The 19,495-nt window shown below is 41.7% G+C and overlaps 1 protein-coding gene across 3 annotated transcripts in view; it reads right to left on the bottom strand.

Moving 5' to 3' along the window:
* Positions 1-697: 697 nt before the first annotated feature.
* zgc:114120 (uncharacterized protein LOC619267 homolog) overlaps positions 698-19,495 on the bottom strand; it is a 132,054-nt gene continuing 113,256 nt past the window's right edge. For 2 of the 3 annotated variants that reach the window (XM_038735965.1, XM_038735967.1), the window contains exons 10-19: positions 18,692-18,852; positions 16,664-16,839; positions 14,737-14,867; positions 13,017-13,164; positions 11,239-11,563; positions 10,587-10,923; positions 10,335-10,477; positions 6,148-6,297; positions 5,931-6,032; positions 698-1,175 (exon numbers count right to left, since the gene is read on the bottom strand). In XM_038735965.1, the coding sequence (XP_038591893.1) occupies positions 1,023-1,175; positions 5,931-6,032; positions 6,148-6,297; positions 10,335-10,477; positions 10,587-10,923; positions 11,239-11,563; positions 13,017-13,164; positions 14,737-14,867; positions 16,664-16,839; positions 18,692-18,852 (1,826 nt within the window). In that variant the 3' untranslated portion in view covers positions 698-1,022. The remainder of the gene's footprint in view (positions 1,176-5,930; positions 6,033-6,147; positions 6,298-10,334; positions 10,478-10,586; positions 10,924-11,238; positions 11,564-13,016; positions 13,165-14,736; positions 14,868-16,663; positions 16,840-18,691; positions 18,853-19,495) is intronic. The other variant, XM_038735966.1, reaches the window with a different exon arrangement.

Here is a 19,495-nt window from a genome sequence, read left to right as displayed (position 1 = left end):
GTCAAGATTGCACTAAAGTTTTGTTGTTTTCTGTGCAATGACAATGTATAGAAGATAACCTGATAAGACAGGCGTGATTGTGGAAGTTCAAGTTTTAATTTTCTATTATATTAATTTGTAAAAACACAAAAATAAAATCACGTCTTTGAAACTGCACAACTTTTTCGAAATTCAAAGAGATGGTTTCCAGTTGTTTAAACAATTTAAATTGCTGCTTTTTTTGCTTCCATTAACATTTAGTTTTTCTTTTGCAGCCCAGTCTTCCTTTACAATGCTCCACTCCACTCTTTCACCCTCTATAAATATTATTTATTGCACACATTAAACTGAAAAGCTCGTCTACAAAAACAGATTTTTCAGGTAACCTTGAACCTTGTGCTTCACACTCTTGTCATCTTGCATAATAAGTCGTAGCTTTAGAGCTCTTAAAAGGCAATTCTGAGTAAACTAGCTTAATGGATTGGCCTCTTGGCTGGAACCTTTGTGCCACTGCTGCAGCACTGCCTGCTAACCTTGAGATTTAAAGGATGGGTAATGGGTAAGAGCAGCGTGTGGTAATTAGTGGATGAACGGCACGAGAGATGAAGATTCGGTGAGAGAATACACGGCTGGATCACGGTGAAATATCATCATCACTCCGACCTTGAGATATGAAATCACTCCGTGGCATTAGGGAAGATTATGTGGAGGCAAAGGATGTATCTGAATAGATCTGACTATGATAATAAAGCTAGTTTAATCAGTCACGAGCACCACCAAGACCTTCCTCGGGAAATAAAAAACACTTGCACGACAAAAACTTGATCTGTAAGCAAGCTAGGTTAGATCCAGTAACTCAAATGTCAAAAACACACATCAAGAACTGGTAAAAATCGATCTGAAGATGGTTCCCCCTCTGGTTTGTGTGTAATCTCATGTTGTCTGCTGGTTGGGCCTATACAGTTTCTCAATTCGCAGAAGTCGCAGGGGAAACTTCCTTTGAAGTGATGAAAGAGGCAGACGGAGCATCGGAGGTGGAGGTTTTAGAAGTGGAATACCTGCTGCTGGCCCTGGACTTTGGGGAAATCCTCTTTCTGCTTGCGGGTTTTGGGCCTCTCGAGGCTGCCCTGTTGAAGGTGTTTGAGCCTGGCTGCGACGGTGGGGCCCTTCGTCGGCCCCGGAGAGTTGCTGCTGTTCTGTGGGAGCCGGAAGAGAGGTAGGTGTCAACACACCTGACACTTTAATAAAAATTTTTTTTACAACGACAAATCCACGATCATCATACACACCACAAAGGTGCACTACATGATCAAAGGTACGTGGACACCCATGGGATTTTCTCCAATTCAGACACAAGAGCAACACAAACCAAGAAAAATGTACATTTTGTTCCCAGCTTTGTTCTGTCGCCTTTTTTGGTAAAATATATTTAGAATTGTTACAAAATAAAAACCTGACAAAAAACATGATTGTTAGTATGTTTTGTTTATAAATTTAGATCCATAAAAGTATTACTGAATTGGGTTTGCACAGATGATTGGATCTATTAGAATAAACAAAGAAAACCTGTGGTGGAATGTACATTAGTGAGTGAGTACTATACTTAAGTACGTTTTCGAGGTAGTATTTCCATCTATTACTACTTTATACTTCCACCCCACTACATTTCAAAGGTACTAACAGTAAACTAGTTGGTTTTTACGATATGATGCATAAAACTCATGCACCCAGTAGTATATGTGTGTAGAGTCGGCCCCACTTTTACAAACAGAATTAAAATGATCTTACATGTATTTGTTGGCTATAAAAACAGAACAACATAATATACTTTAATAATATACAGATATACTGATAATACTTCTTTCTACTTTAATTTGAAAGAATCTTTTTAGACCGTGGTATTTCTGCACTTACTTATGTAAGTATTAGCGGCATCTAGTGAAGGTTGCTAATGGCAACCAACAGCTCACTTACCGCTCCACCCTCCCTTTCCAAGCGCGTAGGAGAAGCGACGGTGGCCGACACGCTCTGTCGGCTCTTGTGCTAAATAATACGAATTTTCTATTTTATTCTTCTTCTTCTTCTTTGTACATATTCATCGTAGTGACAAAACGCGCTCTGTAGAGCAGTTTGTCCGTTTGGGCTACTGTAGAAACATGGCGGCTCAACATGGCGACGTCCATGTAAAGGAACCCGCAGTTAGGTAGATAGAAATGTCTCATTCTAAGGTAATAAAAACAAAGCGGTTCGTTATGTAAGTACTTTATACACCACTGAAAACATAGCTGTGCATATTACATTACATTTCTGTCAATAGATCCTCCTAAATATTACACTGTTGCTTTAAGCAAAGGAGTTTTAGTTCTTAACCTTTCATGAATTTGTAAACTGAACATGTTGACCCATGGGAATTACTGTTTTAATGACCAATATTAAAATCTGACTTTATTTTATTCTGCTGACATTACTCACCGCTGGCAACTTCAAACACAGCACGGTGCAATGAATTTAAAACACCTGCATGTGAGACAATACATTCTTTCAGAGAAACATTTCTCTCTGCAGCTCTGAACCTGAAATCTCCTCCCTCCCCCTGCTTTATTTTGACAGCTACCTGCTTAGCGCCATTCTGCGATAATTCCATGAAAAACAAGACCTGTTTACTTTAGCTAAACTTGTCACCAGAGCTGTCAAGAAGCGCACTCACTGCTCACAGGAAAAAACTGAATACATCATCTGCTTCAATCAATGACTCACTGCACATCACACCATCAGCGGGTTGCATGTTTACACTGCTAAAGCTCCAGTTAGCTGAGAGGATCAAACAAAAGATCTTATTAAGTTAATGTTCAGAGCTCACAGGAAGCAGAAAGATGAAGTCAGCAGAGGAAATGTTAGCAAGGTTAGAAAGAGAAGTTCAAGTGAAACCACACCATGTAATATATTGATCTTTCTTCTGCTATTTGGTTAAACATTTACTTGAAATTATCACATAAATGCGTTATTTTAAATTATACAGAAGTACATACGATGTTGTGATTGACATTAGGGCTGTACATATCGATTATTTTTCAAGTCGATAAATCTAACGATTATTTTTTCTTTATTTTTCGTTACGTGACTCGCGGTGTAACGTTACCATGACAGCAGCGGGGCAGAAATTACTTTTAACTTGAAGGCAATGAAGAAATACTACGTGTCCTCGTGCTGATGATGTGCCGTGCGCTTGTGTGGCGACAGATAGTAAACACGATTTGCGGAGCTGCCGTCTAGACAAAGTGCTGCGGGATACTTTCGTTTCACGTGAGGGTGAGAGGCAAGTTACACAACGCTCGCCTGTTAACAGAAGCCCACTGTATGGAGCCAAGGACTGGGAAGTTCCATCTGAGATCTTAGCTACCAACCAGAGACCAGATCTGGTCCTCTGGTCAAAATCCTGTCATTGAAATGACCGACCCTTGGGAGGATGCCGTGGAAGAGGCCTCAGAACGCAAGAAGCTGCGCTATGCAGACTTGGCAGCCGCGGAAAGAGGTTGGAAGGTGGAAGTACGCCCAGTGGAGGTGGGGTGCAGAGGCTTTGTCGCCTTTTCCACCGTAAGGCTGCTGAGAGAAGTAGGGGTCAGAGGAAAGAGTCAAAAAAGGACAGCAATTAAAGCCCTGGACAACACAGCAGAAAGGAGCTGGCTGCGGCTGAGGTGGAAAGACCCAACCTGGGCTACTAAATGACCACAAGCCAACCATGAGACACCCACCCAATGATATCATCATAACTGATGATGTGTCGTAATGATGGCTCTACCAGGTGGTCATATTCAAGACCGACTCCGTGCTGCTACAGTGCTGAATCTTCGGGGATTGTACCAACAAGTCCTATTTAATGAATCTAAAGCAGGGGTCTTCAATTAAAATTCAAGGAGGTCGAGAACATTTCACAAAGCAACAGGAACATCAACTTGCGTTATCATTCAGTAGCCTACCATAACGTATAGCCTAGTTGTATCAACATATGTTTTTAGTCAACAACTGACTGTCAAATCAGATAATATTTCATTTATTTCATTTCAGAAAAAAATAAAATAAACTGTAGCTTTTAGTGATTGAAGTTCAGTCTCAACCAGTTTGATACTCAACACATCTTAAACAAACAAACGAACTCCTCTTCTCTTTCATTCCCTCTTTTTTAGCTACCACTTCCTAGCTAGCTAGCTAGGATTGGAGATATACGAGATATTCCGGTTTTGAACTGCCTGTAAGAACAATGTACATGTGAGAATCTGTACATTCTTGGTTAAAAGCCATGTGAAAGCCAGTGTGAATATTCTGGTCTGTCAATGCTCATCAATGCACAGATAGAAGAACGTCTATAAAAACCAGACCAGGCGTTTAATGCTGTGTTCCCACACCCGGCCAGTAAACGGGGGACTCGGCTATTTTACGGTATCTGACATTAGTACTTTTGTTATTTGATTAAGTTTGATCATCAAGTGATTTTACAATATTTAAGGGCTAACAGTAGTATTTCAGAACAGTTTGATGATCATGATAATAACATTTACTGAGATATTTTTGGCTTGAATAATCGTATTATGAACATTTGATCCCGGCACATCACTACTGCATTACAGACCACAGACACCAGAATTTTGAGGCTGACACCGATAATGATATCAGGATATTAGGAGTTAAAAAACCAATGATGATATATATGTTTTTTTTTTTACCTAAACAAAGAAGAATATATTTATTTCTTTTTTAAAGAATTGTGACTAAGATGAGCACTTCACAGTGGAGTAGTTAACGTGTGACTGCTCTCTGGTGGACAATCGATGCAACGTGACACCGTTTCTAAACCTAGTTTGCCTTTTCTGTGCCGCAAATTCTTGTTAAGCCCCTTTTCCACCGCACAGCACTAGCTCGCCTCGCCTTTTTTTGGTTTTCCATTGTGGAAATGTTGCACCTGCTTCCATGTACTTTTTTTTCGTATCACCTCCGTCGAGGTTCCAAGTGAGCTGACGGATACTAAAATGTGACGTGAAAACACGACAGACTGCTGACTGGTCAGAGAGAATATTCACTATTCACTGCATCATCATTGCGCGTGCCAGACAGAGGCCAGCGACAGAAAGTTTTATATTTTACAATTTTCATAAGTTATTTCATCACTAAATCCACTTCTGAGAAGTTTTGAGTTGAGAAATCAGCTGTGTAGATTTCGAATATTGACAGTTTTACGAGAAGCGATGGGGGAACAAAAATGTGCTTGAAAGATTTCGGAGTTGAGGAGCTCTGCAAGTGCCGACCCGCGGGAGCCAGCCGCCCGCTCACAGAGCCCTCTGCTCCCGCCGTCACACAGACCGCTGCAGCAACAACGGCAGAGGGAAGCTGGAAGGTTTTCATACCGCTTATCTGTCTTTACATTCTGAGTAAGGTTGAAACGTTTTAACTTAAATCAAGAGACAGCTGTGTGGGTGTCACACTGAACATTACGTCGCGGCAGCTGTGTGTGGCGTTGCTATGACGACCAGCTACATTGAGGGGTACTATATCTGGGTACTATCTGGAATGGAAAACGGAGCAAGGCCAAACCGAGTTGGGCTGGTACTGGTAACGGAAAAACGGCATTACTTTTCGGCCAACAGGCACATCAACTATTTCTACAAGCTAATATCGGCCGTTTCAACAGATTGACTTACTGTTTTGGCGATTTAGAGTCTCTTGTTAAACTTAACGACTTCTAGTGAACTGAAACAGAGAACATTTTTCTTCTGAAGTTCGTCTTTCTTGACACACCGATCTGTGATTAAACCAGCCCAGTTTGCCTATTAACAGTTATAAAGGCTTGGGAGAGGTATAGAATAAAAAAGGGTAAAGGACACCAAAGGGAAGAAGTAGAAGAAGTAGCACAGTCCACACGCGTAGCAGATGGCTGCTGGAAGTTTTTTTAAATTTACCTTTCCGCTCAAGGACCCAAAGGTGCAGGGAGGGGTGGGGGCGGCCTTCTGTAGGGTGCTGTATCTTTTATTACAATCTTTTACAGGCATTCTCTGAAATATCTTTGATCCGTGGTTGTAGTATGAAAGAGTGTGGCAGAGACATGTTATCACATCAAAGTCAGCAACACGCAGCAGCATTGTAAACCTAATTAATCAGTGATCTAAAGCGAAGTACCTCTAGCTCAGCAATAATCTTCTCTTCGTCGTCCTCGTCTTGAATGGCCGATGCTGCGATCACAGGCGGGGTCGAGGCGGGTCGAGGGGCGTCGGAGGGGGTCCGCCTCAGCTTCACAAGAGTTTTAGGCAAGTCCCCGTCTTCTTCCATCTAAAAAGGAAAAATAAAGGCAGTAAAACATGTGTAGGCTCAACAAAAGTTGAGAGCCTGCTTCGTTTTCCGCACCTCCAAACTTGGTTTAGATAACCAGTTGGACTGTTGGGTTGGACACAACCATCCATTTCTTGTTATTGTATCACAGAGGCCTCATTGGTGACTCAAAATCCGTTCTTCATAACAGTAACCACTTAACTAGGTGACGAATCGCTCGAGCACAAATGCCAATGTTCAAGCCTGACATCGCCAGCAAATGCGAATTAGTCTGGAACCCCGCAGTTCATGCTGGATTTCCAAGAGGTGTTATCAACAAGCGCAGACCAAAATGCCTCTGGACGCAACTGGATAGACGAAATTTGTGATGCTCAATTTTCTTTTTTTTTTCCCAGTCATTTCATAGAACATAGGAAATATTAAAATAATTGAGAATAGTTAAAAATACAAAATGTCAACAGAAGCACGTTGAAAGTAACTTCCAGTGTGATACGATCTCTTTTTAAGGATCAGCTGACAGCCTATTGTAGGGTTTTCATGTACTTAAGTGTATCCTGTTTACCAACAGTGGCTCTAGAACAACAAAAGATCCAATCAGTGCAGTCCTGAGGGTTTATTGACAGTAAAGGTCACATGATAACGGACTGACTGAGAGCTTAGTCTAACAGTGCAGATGGATGGCAGAGGAATCTCACAGCCACAGACTGTATATAACAACCAAACTACATTTATTTAGCTGACGCTTTCTTTCAAAGAGACTTAATAAGTGCATTTCTACCACATGGATACAATCCAAAGACTGCAAGAATCGTGTCCAAGTACATCAACTGTTTCAAGTGCAACATTTAGAGACAACATGAGATGGACAGAGATGGGTTTCTGTTTTGTTTTCGGTGCAGCTTCACCAAACGCAACCAAACCTCAAACCAAATGAACAGGTTTGTGTATCAAGGACCCAAATATCAGAACACAGATCCACTTAACAACCCCAACTGTGACGAAACAAGTTCTGTATTGCGCTCAAGCTGCCAAACGTTACATGTAAAGTGTAACAAAGGTAAAACATGCATACGTAACACGTCACTGCCATTTCACTGTTACTTAAAGAGGTGGTATTATGCTTTTTGGCTTTTTCCCTCTCCTTTAATGAGTTATATACCTTTTTTGTGCATGTAATAGGTTTGCAAAGTGAAAAAGTCCAGCCCAAAAGGGAGTTCCCATCTCTGAACTGCCTGAAAACAGCTCATTTGTAGTCCAGCTGTTTGCAAAATGCACTTAATACAATGCTCACCAAGCGGCTACTCCGACACGCCCTCAAAAACACCGGTGTAAAAACAGTGATCTGCAGCACACAGCTCTCCTCTCCCTTCCAAACACTAGCTACCCTCCAGGCAGTCAGTGGACATAAAGTTGTTGCTGTGATGTAGAGACAGAGCTCAGTTAAAACTTTATGGATGAAAGATACTTTTGTTACAGATTAATAACTCACCACTCTGAAACTCTCGCTATGGTGTTTTTTGAAAATTAAACCATGTAAACCTGCTCTGGTACAACCTCTAAATAAGACTTTGAACCTGAAAATGAGCATAATAACACCTCTTTAAAAGAAAACTCCTCAAAGAGGAGCAGCAGAGGTACCGCCGCATTTCAGAATCTTTTCCAACCATACCATCAATCGATTAATGGAGAATCCATAATGGAAATAATATACTGTATATTAGTACAACAGGCACAAAGGACATTTAACTGTACTTTTCCTTTTTAATACTTTTGATTTTGAAATACATTTGATTATACTTACATAAGTATCATGTTTAATGCAGGACTTTTACTTGTAACAGTGTGGTAATAGTACTTCTACTAAAGTAAAGGTTCTGAATACTTTCACCTCTGACAGCTGGTGACATTGCCAACGGCAATGAACACATATTAAACTACAAATACATGGTGTTGAGTTTCCTTTGTCTTTAACAGAATAATTCCAGCAGGATGGAAGTTATTTAACACATTTCACAGACCTCAAACTGAACTTTTATGTAAATGAACTGCCATAAAATCTAATCCAATAAGGAACGTTTTGACATTGATCGATTAGAAATGGCCACGGTCCTTACAGAAGGTTTTCAGTACCTTGTTGAATCAATGCCTTGAAAAATTCCGACTTCTCTGGAGGACAAAATGAATTCTGCCCAGCAGGGTCCTCCACAGAGAGAGATATCAGGGAGGTTTTAGAGTAGCTCACTCTTGCCTGAGAACTAAACCCAAAACTGTCCCCAGCCAATGGTGAACATGTGAGAGCAGGTTTCTTAATATGTAGGTCAGAATCCAGCAAAACATGTTTCTGAATCCTACATACAAGACCACTGAGACTGTATTTGCATATCTTAGACACCTCCAGGCTTCCCTGACGGAAACTATCCAGGGCTTGTAATGGCTTCCCATAATATGTGATTGAGCTTTAGACACACAGCAGAACTGTGGATGTGTTTCAGGGCAAAGATCATAATTTATCATTATAGCTTTTGTTTTACTGATGATGTGGACATTTATAAATCTTATCCATGATCATAATCAAGACATAACGTTTGCATTTGACAATGAAATGTACAGTACGTAATGGACTATGACTTGACTTGGACTCTAGCTCAAAGACAAGACTTGGACTCTAGCTCAAAGACTTGAGACTTGGACTCTAGCTCAAAGACTTGAGACTTGGACTCTAGCTCAAAGACTTGAGACTTGGACTCTAGCTCAAAGACTTGAGACTTGGACTCTAGCTCAAAGACTTGAGACTTGGACTCTAGCTCAAAGACTTGAGACTTGGACTCTAGCTCAAAGACTTGAGACTTGGACTCTAGCTCAAAGACTTGAGACTTGGACTCTAGCTCAAAGACTTGAGACTTGGACTCTAGCTCAAAGACTTGAGACTTGGACTCTAGCTCAAAGACTTGAGACTTGGACTCTAGCTCAAAGACTTGAGACTTGGACTCTAGCTCAAAGACTTGAGACTTGACTTGGACTCTAGCTCAAAGACTTGAGACTTGACTTGGACTCTAGCTCAAAGACTTGAGACTTGGACTCTAGCTCAAAGACTTGAGACTTGACTTGGACTCTAGCTCAAAGACTTGAGACTTGACTTGGACTCTAGCTCAAAGACTTGAGACTTGACTTGGACTCTAGCTCAAAGACTTGAGACTTGACTTGGACTCTAGCTCAAAGACTTGAGACTTGACTTGGACTCTAGCTCAAAGACTTGAGACTTGACTTGGACTCAAATGTAAAATGTAACTAATGGATTAGTAGGTGTGTAACGATTCACCAAATCCACGGTTTGGTCCTCAATTTTTGAGCCACGGTTCGGTTAATATCTAATTTTTTCCATTTCTTAATAATAATGATAATAATTATTGTTTTTATCATATTACATCTTGGGTTTATTAAAATAGTTGAAGTTGCATGCATGATCACTCAATCATGACTGGACAAAAAGAGTCATGTGACACACGCACTTGGAAGACAAAAATATAACAGCTTGCACCAACTTTGAATACAGTGTGCAAGTAAATACACACTAAAATAAGGTATAAAATGACCTACAACAACCTACTGTTAATACAAATACGATATAGGTCTACACCGCTACCGCCCCCACAGGCCGCCGCCACACTGTCTTAATGAGAGCTCAAGTAGTCCGGGGAGCGGGTGTGTCACGGTTCTGTCCCTCAGGTCTCAGGTTGCGCTCTTGGTTTCAGAACCATTACAGCCCTAGTTACTAGTAACAAAAAATTGTTACAAGTAATGAATTAGTTACTAGTAAATAAACATCAACTAACTGTATCTAATCAATTGTTACTAGTAAACTGGAATAGTTACTAGTAACTAATAAATAATTACTAGTAGCTTTTAAGTAGCGACTAGTAAGTTTCAAGGAATAAATGTTAAAACGGCTTCTGCATAAATAGACATTTTAAAAGTAGATCAGGATCAGAAATGAATTGCAAAAATGTCGTCCTCCTTGACGAGCCTAAAGGTCTCACCTTCAGGTTCTTGGTGGTGACGATGACGTCTCCGGTGCGGTTGGTGGTGAGGCCGTGTGCCGAGGGGAAGCTTCGGCGGGGTGGAGGCGGAGGTGGAGACTTGGAGGGTTTCTCTGTACGATACCGGGCCACATTGAGATCCACTGTAAACACAGGACCACACTTTAGAACTTAAAAACATAAACCTGAAAAAACTGGTAAATAAACACAATTTACTGCACAGATGGTAGTAAATAAAAAGACCAGACTCACCCGACCCTCGATGTGAACCGGCCCCCTCCATGCTGTTCAGCTTCTGGGCTGCCATCTGCACTTTGCCAGGCTGCTGGTCCCCGCTGGGTGTGGTGGTTGAGGAGGTGGTGGTGGCTGTGGTCCCAGTTGCAGGAGAAGCAACTGTGGTGGAGGTTATTGGGATGGTGATCTGGGGCTTGGGGGGCACTGCCGGTTTGTTGATGTGCCTGGCAGCGAAGTCGAGGTCCGGGATGGCCTTCATCAGCTCAGCCTGGGTCTCTTCCAGCAAGCGATTGATGTCCTGGGCGCTGAACTGGGTCAAGCTGGCACGCTTCTCCTCCCAGTCCCGCTCCGCCGCCTGACACATATACAGATATAGACAAATGATGAGCTGTAACATGCAAACTTATAAACAGGCAGAGCTGGAAAAACATAATTAAGACACATTGATATAAAGTGTTTTCTAATATTACACAGATAAATGGAATGAAGCGAGTGCTGCTGCTGCTGGTGTGTGCACAGGGTCTCAATAAGATATTTAAGTAGAAGCAATTTCAAATGTAAATGGATGTGTGCCATCTGGCTAATCCTGACAAAAACATGTATTCAGTGTTGGACTGCACACAGCACTATCATATACAAATGAAGAAAAATACACATAACAGCTGATTACCAGTCTGACTTCGGCCGACACAGACTTATCAGCAGGACGCCGACTTGGGAGGTCATCGAGGACCCGGTTTCTGAAGGTCATTGAAGGCTGGAGGTCCTGCTCGGGGCCCGAGGTGTCTGCGTCGCCGGCGGACACGGGCATCCAGTTGGCCAGACCAGCGCTGGTGCTCAGGTCAGAGAGGCTGAGAGGAGGACTGTTCAGGATATCCAGGTCAGAGTTGCGACTTATGTCGTCCGATCTCTTCTGGGATTGGCTGGAGAGGTCCTCGGGGCTCTTCCACACACCTTCTGTGACTTGTCTGTACATATAGGAGGGATACAAGAAACTACAATACACACAGGACACCATGAACGTCCTGGACTGTGTTAGAGAAGCAGTCTAGAAACTACAAGAAATACATTAATATGATGCTTTATTTAAGCTTATTAGAGCTAAAACTAACATCCTCTTTTATAGAGAGTCAACAATAGAGTGATGACAGGAGAAGAGGGGAGAGAGATGGGGAACAACATGCATGGTCAGCACCTTAAACCCCTTTTATTTATTTATTTATTAAACTTTTAGTCTTTTGAAAATGTCAGAAAACAGTGGAAGAGTCCAAGGTGACGTCAAAAAACCATCAACAAAGCAACTGGTGCATTTTAGAAGTTAAACTGTTTGATTTATTTCCAAAATATACACTTTAACTAATATAAAAATGTTTATTTAATTTCATTACAAAAGTACTTTATCCACAAGCAACTATGAGACATGATTGAACAAAATATACAAAATACAAATGATACAAGTGTAAAATTTGATCTCTCACCTGATTTATTCTCTATTATTCACAGTTCACTAACCTCATCCTTTCAAGCAGAACATGATTTAATTTTATTGTTTAGCAGTTCTGTTTGCAGCAGGGCTGGGGGTCAAGATTGTTAACTGCCAAAAGTCTTATCCAGAACAAAGTGAGAGTGACGTGGACTGAAGCTAAACCTCGCTAGCATCGAATGAACGATAGAAGGAACTGTAATCTTGTATCTGATCCGAGTTCCTGATTTAGACTCTATTTTATTTAAGTTAAGTTGCTCCTGTTTAGACGACATTTACCGTTTGAAAGTGTTAGCTTCTTTTTCCTTTTAGATTGTAGAAAAACATGTTTATATTTATCAAAATATGGCGTGGATAACGAAGCTAAAACTCTGAAATGGCTCTGTTATAGAGCAGATAACATACCGAATGATACGCAGGCCTATAGAAGGGGAGTCTTAACCTTGTTGACAACATGTTGTGATGAAATAAATAACTCTTCTGCTATGATATTAAATTAAATAACAGATTGTAGAGAAACATTTTTATCCCTTATTATTTTTATTTAATTAATTCTGTGCAACTAGCCTTGAGTTTTTAGAGGAGGTCTTTGTAAAAAGCTTTTAGCTTCCTGCCTCTCCTGTACAGGCTTCTTGCAATTCATGTACATCTGGGTACAAAAGTGCTTGTGAATGTTTTTGTCTGTATGCATATTGCAGCTTTTATACCTAGTATACTTTTTATTGTGCAAGAAAACAAATAAGATGGAATAAATAAATAAATAAAAACATGTTTATAAATAATACCCAGCCCAATTATTTAGTTTAAGGTTTGGCAAAAGGAGTTTTGAATATTACCAGCAGGCTCAAAGATAATAAATCACAATAAAACGTCTACAAGAGGAGAATGTGTGGCTTGTGATCTGACCGGGTTTCATAAGAAAGTCTGATTATTTGAGCTAACTGAGGAGTGTTTGATCTGTATACCTGCGGAGCGTGCTGAGCGCGTCAGTCATGGTGTTGCAGCGCTTCAGCAGCGCGTCCAGGCGGTGAGGCTCCTCTTTCAGGAACTTAACAGCCTCCACCTCCACCCGCAGCACCACTCGCATCTTACTCTGCAGGCTGGGGAACTGGTCTGCATGGGAGGGAGAGATAGAGGGGGTAAGGAGGGGGGGGGGGGGGGATGACAGGGAGGAAAAGACAAACATATGATGAGAGAAAGTGGCGTGTCAGAGGGATGTGTGGAAGAATGGCGGCGGAGAGTGAGGGAGGTAAAAACGGGACTGATGGGGGATTACAGGAAGGGGAGACAGGATGCTGTTTCTGTCGCAGCTATTTGAAGCCACTGGATTTTCCTGTCATATCCAGAAGGCTTCAGTGAGGAGGATTCGGTGGAGGTCGGCCAAAATGAGAGGGAAGGGCACGCTAGACGTGCTGCAACAAAAACAAAGTCTGTGCTCATCTGTGGGTGTGTATGTGTGGACAATTCACAGCTAGTATTCAAAATGTTGGCTGTCCTGAAAAATGCCACTCAAATGCCGAATCAAAGCACAGCGTTGCGTTTGTAGGCACCAGGAGGACATGCTAATAACTAGGAGAGGTCAGTCTACACATTATTATAATGAGGCCCCCTGGAATTACTCATTAAGATTCAAGATGAAGAGTGGAAGTACACGGGTCAGAGTAGCAGGACAAGAGGCTAAACCTGAAACTTCATTAATATCAAGCCTGAAAAGATTCATAAATATTCATCGGTGACTTTGTGTAACATTCATTTGACATACACGCAGTACTCTAGCAATCCTAGTACTTGAACTGTGACCCTAAATTACAATTAAAGTACTGTAATGAGTAGATCTGGTTTTCTTTTTAGTTTTAGATCATCTGAGTGATTAAAATAATCTATTTACATCATAATACAGTAGCTTTATTTTAGTAATCATACTATATTATACGACATGCAGCAGAAACACTACTTGGATAAAAATGTGCAACCAATAAAATATTACTGCCATTTTATATCTGGAACTAATCCAATAACGATAATGGCAACTGTTGTGGGGAACATACTTAAGTATAACCACTTGATTAACCACTTCATTGGCTCCCTGTTAACTACCGCATTGATTTCAAGATTCTGCTCCTCGTCTTTAATGCCATTCACAACCTCGCCCCTCTGTGCTCTTAGGTCGTCTTCTTCTATTCACATCACTGCACCTTTTTCTCGTTTAACCACTGTAGGTTTCAGACCCTTCAGCCGCTCTGCCCCTCGCCATTACAGCTCTTTCCATTTTCAAATCGTGTCTGTTCATGGTGATGAAAGAACATGTCACCCAGCGCAACAGTGAGGCTCACTGATGTGTTTCAATAGTTTTTGGACAACAATGGAGCTCTGTGGCTCAGAGGAAGAAGATATATCAAGCTGTCATACATACAGACAAACCTTGTTATATACAGAATATCATCACCGTCATCATTTAAAGAAAGAAACGTGCTGATGTATAATGAGGCTGCAGCAGTGTTGGAACGGCGGGGTGGGAAAGTGAGCGTAAGGCAGGCAGTAGATGGAGGATTTGAAACAAGTTACCCTTAGCACAAGCTACTAAATGACTGATGCTCAGAGGGAGGCATACCGACCGGTGAAAAAACTTGCAAAATGACTCAAGTGTTCTCCAGAAAATCCACAGCAATCGCAGTGAACGCTTACTTTTGAGGTCTGTGAGCGTCTCTCCCAGCATCCTCAGCTCTTTGCTCTTCTGCTCCACATCCTGCTCCGTCACCAGGCCGTGGTTGACTGACGAGTTCCTCTGCAGCTCCTCCACTGACTTCTCCAGGTCACTGTGGACGAGCAGGTCACAGGTCACGAATACCGCTCAATACTACATGTGGTAAACAACGTTACATCTGTCTCCTTCATGGCGCCATTACCCACAGAGCTGCAGGAATCCCGTGACCTGTCCGGCTATGACTTTCTGTGGAAGCCACTTTCCGAGTTTTTACGTAAATAGAATCTGTGTCAAGGGAATAGCTGCAAGAATAGCTGGCTCTGCAGTGCATTTTAGGATGACACTGTCTTGTCTACAGGGTCCACACGCCCATCAGACGACACATCTATATATATTCTAAGCAAAGGAGACATCAACTTACCTCAATTCCCAGGTGGTTAGCCTTTATATGCCGCTTCAAGTTTGTAGTGTTTTGTCCAAAAATCTTATAACCACATCAGTGTGCGAACTCTACACAGCTTTCGGGGGAGCTCAGTTTTTTCCCCCCCATGACAGGGAGGAGGGGGACCAACTGTGATTCTTACTGCTGAATCATTAATAGCTGCAAGCATGTCGGCCTGGGGCTGACTGTGAAAGTATCAGGCATATTTGTCTTATTATAATTATATTTAATAATTAAATTATAATACAATTATAGTTTTTTATTATCATATGTAGCCATTTTGCGACCTGACCTTTATTTTCTCTGTGAGAGGCGAGAATTTAGAAAGTTGCGTGGCGCTGCGGGGAGCCCCGAGTTGCAGTAGTAGGCCTACATGGATCATGCGTAATATTCATCCAGCCAGAGGGAACAATCACGAACTACTAGCTACACAACCCGTACTGGAGAGGGAGTGGGGCGGACCACGGACAGGAGATTGCGGAGCGACCGGCCCGCTACGTACGGTCGGGTGATTGTTCCCTCTGGCTGGATGAAGTCTGACGCTCCGCATGATCCATGATGACAGAGAAATATAGAGATTAATGTCAATAAAGCAAGCTGTCAATATTTTAGAGAGCTCCCAAAATATCACAAATCATGCTTTTAGGGGAGCTGATATCTAAAAGCGCCTCTTTCTCCGCAGCATGTTGTGTTCATCACCAGAGTTTGCATCCTCCACAGTAACGTTTTCCTCGCGCACCAGGCATCAACCCAATCGGCCAGCATTCAAAGCACAGGAAGAAAAAAATACCGCTGAATGAACACACTGTTCAAGTGAAAATTTAGAGAGAGAAAATATGGCGTGTAATATTTTGTCTCATTATACTGACAAAAAGATTATTAACGTTTTTGTTTTATGAATTACATTTTAGTCTCGTAATTTTTCGTCAACAATACTGCACGTTAATATAGTCACAGCGAGCGTCTGAGGACATTGTCGCCATCTCGTCTTCGTCTCGTTTTCATCAGGGGGGAAAAAAAGGCCGTTGACAAATATATTTCGTTTAGTTTCTTCTGACGAATGTAACACTAGTGTGTTCAATCTAGACTATACTCTTTTGGATGCTGAATATACTCCCTCTGTTCTTCTACAGTGGCAGCCGTCTTCACTGACAAAATGTTTATCAGGAAAATGTTTAGCTGTAAATCATTTGAAGTGTATGAATTCTGCCGATGATATCTGAATTGTGGCACCGACACTAAAACAATACCAAAATACTCTAATTTAAATAGCAGCCACATTTCTCAAATGTTAAATGTTGTATATAAAGGACTTTACCTAAATAAAAGTGGCTAAATTTAAGTCAGGAACTATCTGATCAGAAAAGAAGCAAGTAGACTTTTTGCTAGCTTTCAGTACTACACCAGAGCAACCAAGACAAATTACCCTTTATTTCTTGCATGAATCAGTTGTGCTCTGAACTCACTGCAGCTGCTGGATGAGCAGCTCCTCCTGGTTGAGGTACTTGAGTCTCTCCTCCTCCACTAGGAGGCGCTGTCTCTGGAGCGGGTCCTCCTGTGTGCGCATGGCGTCCAGCATCATGAGGCTCAGCTCTGACTCCGTCTGCCTCAGCAGGGACAAGACTGAGTCCTGGTTCTCCAGCTGGGACACCAGGTCACATGGTTAGTTTCACCTGCCAGTCAGGTGCATTTTACACAGTTTTTACACTATTATATGAGCATGCACGCCCAAATATAGAGTAAATTACTAGTTTATTAAGTACACCTTGTTAGTTTTAATGTTCAGTTTTTGTTTTAGAGGTGTTGATTCATTTATAAAACACCTTTCACACATGGGATGCAGCTCAAAGTGCTTAAAAAAGTCACAAACGGGCTTGCCTTGCAGTGAAATTCTGAATGATCGAGTAGAGTCTACCGGCTTTAAATCAAGCATGTCCGCCGTTTTTCCGCTAACTGCTTCTCACTTTTCCTCTGTTATTTGCAAACCAATAAATCACAAATCAACACTTAAATAGCCACACCAAGTCCCGCCGATGTCCGCCGAGATCGTACGTCAGCATTAAATGTACTGCTCGGAAACAGCAGCCAGCGTGCAGCGGTGTGTTTACAGCAAACAGCTGATGGAGTTACGCTAAATACTGGGTCCGGAGTTGTTGTTTTAAGTTTTCATCACAAGTGAAAGTTTTTACACAGAGCCGAAGTCGGTCTCCTCTTCTGCAAAACAAGCGGAACAGCTGATTACAGCAGGTAATAAAGTGTTGTTCAAAGTAGCAAGGAATATAACTTGCTTTTGAACACTTCAAAAACATGTGACCTTGTTACTGAGTTTTGTCACAATAGGAATCATGTGCCTATTACTATCCATGACTCCGATGTGCAGATTACTGAGAAATGTAATTTTTTGGGTGTGACTCTTTCGCATGATTTGAACTGGAGCTCTAATACGACTAAAATTGCTAAGAAAGCGAGACAGCGCCTCTTCTTATTACGTAGGCTTCGAGAGTTCACTCAAAACACTAAGATTCTTTTGAACTTTTATTATTGTGTAATTGAGAGTGTCCTAAGTGTCTACATATAAAGCTAGACTTTTGAATCGAGCTTTAAAACTTGCTAATGATGCTTTAGGCCATCCTGCAGGGACCTTCTTTGAGATGCTTCCCTCAGAGAGAAGGTATCGCTCTGTCAAATGTTCTACCGATCGCCTGCAATGGCTAATAAAGTGAATCTGAATCCCGTTCCTCCGACCCTCAGACGACACAGACGTGAGTCCTGCAGCTGACCTGCAGCTCTTGTCGGCTGGAAATGTTTTATTAGCCTTCCAAACTGTCGAGATTTTATTTTTGTTTGACTTTCTCTGTGCTGGAGTTATTTTAAGAACTTTATGACTTTATGCAGCTTGTTATTAAATGTGTCTCTTCATTATACTCCCACACAAAAAAGCTGGTTTTAATGGTCAAGCATAGCCTATAGTTTTTCATTATATTCCAAACAAATCTGATTTATAAATTCTGCTCATGGATGGTCACGTCAGCCGGTTAATTTGCCTAATCTTCACAGTGGAATACGCACACAACAATGGGCTGAAGGAACCTTTTAGTTCCACGAAAAAGAGATCCGGGGACTTTTACTTTTTGTGCAAACGCGGCTTTAGATTTTCAAGGTTGCAGTTTGTGGTCTTGTTGAATTTTATTACATTATGCAGACAGGTGTTTCTGTTATTTAGTCTACCCTCAGTGATGTAGGCGGGGTGGACAAAATATTATAAACACCTCTCAGTATACAATAACTTTATTTAACAAGTTAAATAAACAAAAACTGATATTATAACCTTCATGGAGGGAGGATTTATTACAGAACTGTTGTTTTAGCCTTCATTAGTTTAAGCTAAGGGCCTGTGTGTGTATTTACTTTTAAACTGGAAGTTATATAGTCACAAAAACACAGTTAACCTGCGGTGTTGGACCCTCTTCATTCACAGCTCTGCGTACACACACCTGTATGTTGCGTAGCTGTGACAGTTGCTTGCGCAGTGCGTTGGTGTTCTGCTGCAGGCCTTGTAGGTGGAGCTGCATCTGCAGACGGGACACTGTCACCGGCTGGTTGGCCCCCGAGGGCGGAGGTGGCATCAGGGCCAAGGGAGCAGATGGTGTCAAAGCTGCCCAACAAAAAAAAAAAAAGGATTTACATTCAGGGAGTGTTCTCCTGGCTTAGTTTAGGGTTCCTTTAGAGCACAGCGGGATGGATAGAAGTTGTCCCAAAACACTGTTAGCAAATCCCAGATTTTAAATGAACGCTTGAGGGAAAAGGCAAAAAACCGTACACAGAGCATGAGAGAAACCTGGACTCTTTAGAATCCAGATCCCCGAAAGGTTTGTCTCTCATGACCTCAAATGTCCATCCAGTAGAAAAACAATTTGTCTGACTGGATACAGAAGATTGGTTGTTCCAGGATTTGGCAGCAGCAATTCAGGACAAGTATCTATCAGTGCTGTAGGTCAAGGGTGGAGATTACAGTCTTACGTAGACTTAACGATGATAAACAGCATGGGAAGGCATCGGGGGACAAACAGGGTCCGCAGTGAAAAACTGAATTTCCACTAAATCCAAGTATCTCAATAAAGTGTTTCCCAGTTACATAATCTGTTTGAAATGACAATGAACGCTGTGCTCTGACAGTAATTAGGGTGTTGAGTCACACGCATCATGCAGAACGGGACAAAGGGAAAATAACTACGAGACAATCAATCGATAGCAGATTCAAGAGTTGCATTTTAGGACCCGCTAACTGAAGCGAATAA

This window comes from Micropterus salmoides, unplaced genomic scaffold, assembly GCF_014851395.1.
Source record: "Micropterus salmoides isolate LMB-PRFRI ecotype aquatic unplaced genomic scaffold, ASM1485139v1 Ms_hic_scaffold_21, whole genome shotgun sequence".
Classification (NCBI taxonomy): Eukaryota; Metazoa; Chordata; class Actinopteri; order Centrarchiformes; family Centrarchidae; genus Micropterus; species Micropterus salmoides.
The sequence above is the reverse complement of the archived record's forward strand: the minus strand, read 5'-3'. Positions and strand labels throughout refer to the sequence as shown.